The sequence below is a fragment of the Heptranchias perlo genome, unplaced genomic scaffold, assembly GCF_035084215.1.
Source record: "Heptranchias perlo isolate sHepPer1 unplaced genomic scaffold, sHepPer1.hap1 HAP1_SCAFFOLD_43, whole genome shotgun sequence".
Classification (NCBI taxonomy): Eukaryota; Metazoa; Chordata; class Chondrichthyes; order Hexanchiformes; family Hexanchidae; genus Heptranchias; species Heptranchias perlo.
In genome coordinates, this window is record NW_027139442.1 from 5,891,946 (window position 1) to 5,896,093 (window position 4,148).

At 49.1% G+C, this 4,148-nt stretch overlaps 1 protein-coding gene across 1 annotated transcript; it reads right to left on the reverse strand.

Moving 5' to 3' along the window:
* Positions 1-3,310: 3,310 nt before the first annotated feature.
* LOC137312537 (histone H2A.J-like) lies at positions 3,311-3,700 on the reverse strand. Its single transcript, XM_067979075.1, has one exon. It carries the CDS (start codon positions 3,698-3,700, stop codon positions 3,311-3,313), a length of 390 nt encoding a protein of 129 aa, XP_067835176.1.
* Between the last annotated feature and the right edge of the window lie 448 nt (positions 3,701-4,148).

The following is a 4,148-nucleotide window of genomic DNA, read 5'->3' on the forward strand; positions in this document are numbered from 1 at the left end:
TTCGTTCAATTCCCTTTTGCTTTGCTCTCGCTCTCATTCAGATTTACACCGCCCCCGGATTTCCCGTTAACCACCACTTTCAGGGCTGAGAATCAGAATTTAGTTACTTCCTCTTTCTCACTGTGGAGCGAGTCTCTGAAATAATAAATTACTGATCTTAATATCCCGCATATAAGCAACACGTTCCCTGCAGTGTAACAATCCGGAATGAACGCCTTGGGGAAAAGAATCGGCTCATTTTAAGGCTTCGTCAATGATTCCGTTTTCAGGACACACGGTTCCTGTTCAGTCCCTGCAACGGAATCAATCGATAACCTGTGATTTGTTACTTTTACAGGTAGAAGTGAAATTTGGGGTTTAATTCCGCAAGTTAGAGACAATATATTTTTGAAACAGGGCCAGGAATTTTGGACGTGTAATACGGAATAACATTATTACAAAGAGATTTTAAGTCTTTGTGTAAAAACGACATGGCCGAGTAAATTCACTTCTTTCATACACTGAAATTGGCGGACTTTTTCAAAATTTAAAAAAATCGGTCAATTGAGGCCACTCATTTGCTCCGTTTCTTAATTTCGTCTCTCCGATTGGTTAAGGAAATTAGTTTTCAAGCAAAGCAACCAATGAGAAGTAGTCTGTTTACAGCTGGTTTCGACAGTTGGGCCTGTGGTAATTCCAGGTCCCCAATGACTGAGCTCAAACTGTTCAATTTCACAAACCCTCTCAGTATCAGTGTCAGAAACAACCGTCAGAGGGAAAATCCATATCACAAGCTGGGCCCTTATCACAGCGGCTCAGCTCAACCTGTTCTCCCATGGAAACCCCCGGTCCCACATCACAACATCTGACTGATAAATAGAACCAAAACAGAGCGAATGGAGTGAAGGAACAATTCACTGAGTGGGGAATTCGGCTCGGGGTAAACTCACTTGTAACGTTCCCTGGACAATTCAGTGCACTCAATGAGGGAAATTTTCCTCAGTAACCGGTGCAGCTCGCCGCCGATACCACGTTACGTTACTGTATGTTCCAGAAAACTCCTTATAATAAAAAAACGAATCCGTAGCCCCATTTAACTCCGCACCAGTTCCCAAGTCATTGCTCTCTCTGTGAGGCCGTGGGTGGCTCTTAGAAGAGCCTTTGTTTTGTGTCCGGTTGGAAATGGTCGAGTCGTTCAGCCACCGAATCCATAGAGAGTGCGGCCCTGCCGTTTCAGAGCGTACACCACATCCATGGCAGTGACCGTCTTGCGCTTGGCGTGTTCAGTGTAGGTGACGGCGTCCCTGATCACATTCTCCAGGAAAACCTTCAGCACCCCGCGGGTTTCCTCGTAGATCAGACCCGAGATCCGCTTGACACCGCCACGGCGAGCCAGGCGGCGGATGGCTGGTTTGGTGATCCCCTGGATGTTATCACGAAGCACTTTACGGTGCCGCTTGGCTCCGCCTTTGCCCAGTCCTTTGCCTCCTTTACCTCTGCCAGACATGATGATTCTTCACTCAGATCGCTGCTGAATGAAAAACCCTCGCCTTTCTTCTGTATTTATAAAGCCCGCCCCGACCTGGTTGAGAAAGGCACATTATCGGAGAGGGCGGGGAGGAGTGTTTGAATGACAGACAGAGCATGAAGTGCGGGAGGGGAGGAGACTGGCTCAGAATGACGGACAAGCGGACGTGCAACTTTTAGCTCCGCCTCCAGGAATTAGTTATGGTCCTTTTTAAAATTTTCACCAGTATCAAATGCGTAACATAAATTCGGACACAATCATTACAGACTCCGGCTCGATATTCAAGGATTGCTCGAAAAAAAAGGCGGAAAATACAATTTAAATTCAATAATTGAGGCACACTACAGTTCCAATACAATCACTATCATAACAGAATCAATCAGTGCCGCTCCGGGACCGTTGGAAGAGGGAGTTTTAGTTTTCAGATTTGTAGCTGACAGGAGGCGCCCAATAGTTCAATAAACATAAATCGGTGTGGAAAGCACTCTATACCTTTCCGTGCTTGGGTCAGTATGGGACTGGATAGAATCAGGCACTGGGATGGATGGAGACTGGTCCTGTGTGGGGACTGGATAGAATCAGGCACTGGGATGGATGGAGACTGGTCCTGTGTGGGGACTGGATAGAATCAGGTACTGGGATGGATGGAGACTGGTCCTGTGTGGGGACTGGATAGATTCAGGCACTGGGATGGATGCAGACTGGTCCTGTGTGGGGACTGGATAGATTCAGGGACCTGGATGGATGGAGACTGGTCCTGTGTGGGGACTGGATAGATTCAGGCACTGGGATGGATGGAGACTGGTCCTGTGTGGGGACTGGATAGATTCAGGGACCTGGATGGATGGAGACTGGTCCTGTGTGGGGACTGGATAGATTCAGGCACCGGGATGGATGCAGACTGGTCCTGTGAGGGGACTGGATAGATTCAGGCACCGGGATGGATGCAGACTGGTGCTGTGTGGGGACTGGATAGATTCAGGCACCGGGATGGATGCAGACTGGTCCTGTGTGGGGACTGGATAGATTCAGGCACTGGGATGGATGGAGACTGGTCCTGTGTGGGGACTGGATTGATTCAGGGACCGGGATGGATGGAGACTGGTCCTGTGTGGGGACTGGATAGATTCAGGTACTGGGATGGATGGAGACTGGTCCTGTGAGGGGACTGGATAGATTCAGGTACTGGGATGGATGGAGACTGGTCCCGTGTGGGGACTGGATAGATTCAGGTACTGGGATGGACAGAGACAGTTCCTGTGTGGGGACTGGATTCAAGGACTGAGATGGACAGAGACTTGTCCTTGGCCACTTTGTGAAGCGGAATCATAAAACTTCGCAACCTCAGCGTCCAATTTACCCTGAGATAAGCATCTGACCCCATTTCCGCTCCACCACCAAGACCGCCAACTTCCACCTCCGAAACATCGCGCGTCTACTCCCCTGCCTCAGCTGATCTGGTGCTGAAACCCTCATGCACGCCCTTGTTACCTCCAGACTTGGCTCTTCCAATGCTCTCCTGGTCAGCCTCCTATCTGACGCCCTCTGCAAACTTCAACTCCTCCAAAACTCCGTTCCCCTATCCTAACTCCTACCAAGACCCGTTCACCTATCACCCATGTGCTCGGTAACTTACATTGACTCCCATAAGTTTAACCGCTGTAGCGATGTAATATATTAACGTAGACCGTGGATAACTGTAATCAATAGGTCAGTCTCTTCAGACAGTAACCAGCCCTTTCATAGATACAGTGGGTGGCTCTGAAAAGAGCCTTTGGGTTATCAGATTAAATCTTAGCTGCTTTATTTGCTCTTGGTGCTCACAGTGCTGGTTTTCTTCGGCAGCAGCACGGCCTGGATATTAGGCAGCACCCCGCCCTGAGCGATGGTCACCCGTCCCAGAAGCTTGTTGAGCTCCTCGTCGTTGCGGATGGCCAGCTGCAGGTGTCTGGGGATGATACGGGTCTTCTTATTGTCCCGGGCCGCGTTGCCGGCCAGCTCGAGGATTTCAGCCGTCAGATACTCGAGCACAGCAGCCAGATAGACCGGGGCTCCGGCACCCACACGTTCAGCGTAGTTCCCCTTTCGCAGGAGCCTGTGAACACGGCCCACAGGGAACTGCAGTCCGGCCCGGGATGAGCGAGACTTGGCCTTGGCCCGTGCTTTACCGCCGGTTTTTCCTCTTCCAGACATTTCCACAATCTCACAAACACTTTCACAAAGAATGAAGAAATCTTCACGCACTCGCCCTTCTTGTACCTTCTGGATGAGTGCAGTGGGGGCACTTGTGATTGGTTCATCTGTTCTCAATCTCATTGGTTCAACGAACAGCCAAATGAGAGAGCTGTTTTATTCACCAATCAATAGCCGGCAATGAGAAAAAGGCGGAAAATACCGAACTGAACCGTTTTATTGAATTTTGAAAAGCCCGCCAATATATTTGTAACACAAGAAGCGGATTAAGTAAATTATGTCGCCTTAAGACAAAGATTTAAAAATCTCTCTCCTTTTACTCTGTTATTCCACATTTCCAGTCACAACTTCCAGAATCTTTTACATTCCGGTTAGAAGTCGCTTCATTCACCGTTCGCTTTCAATCCGGCGGGAATAAAGTCCCATTTTGTAACGGGACAGATCCCAG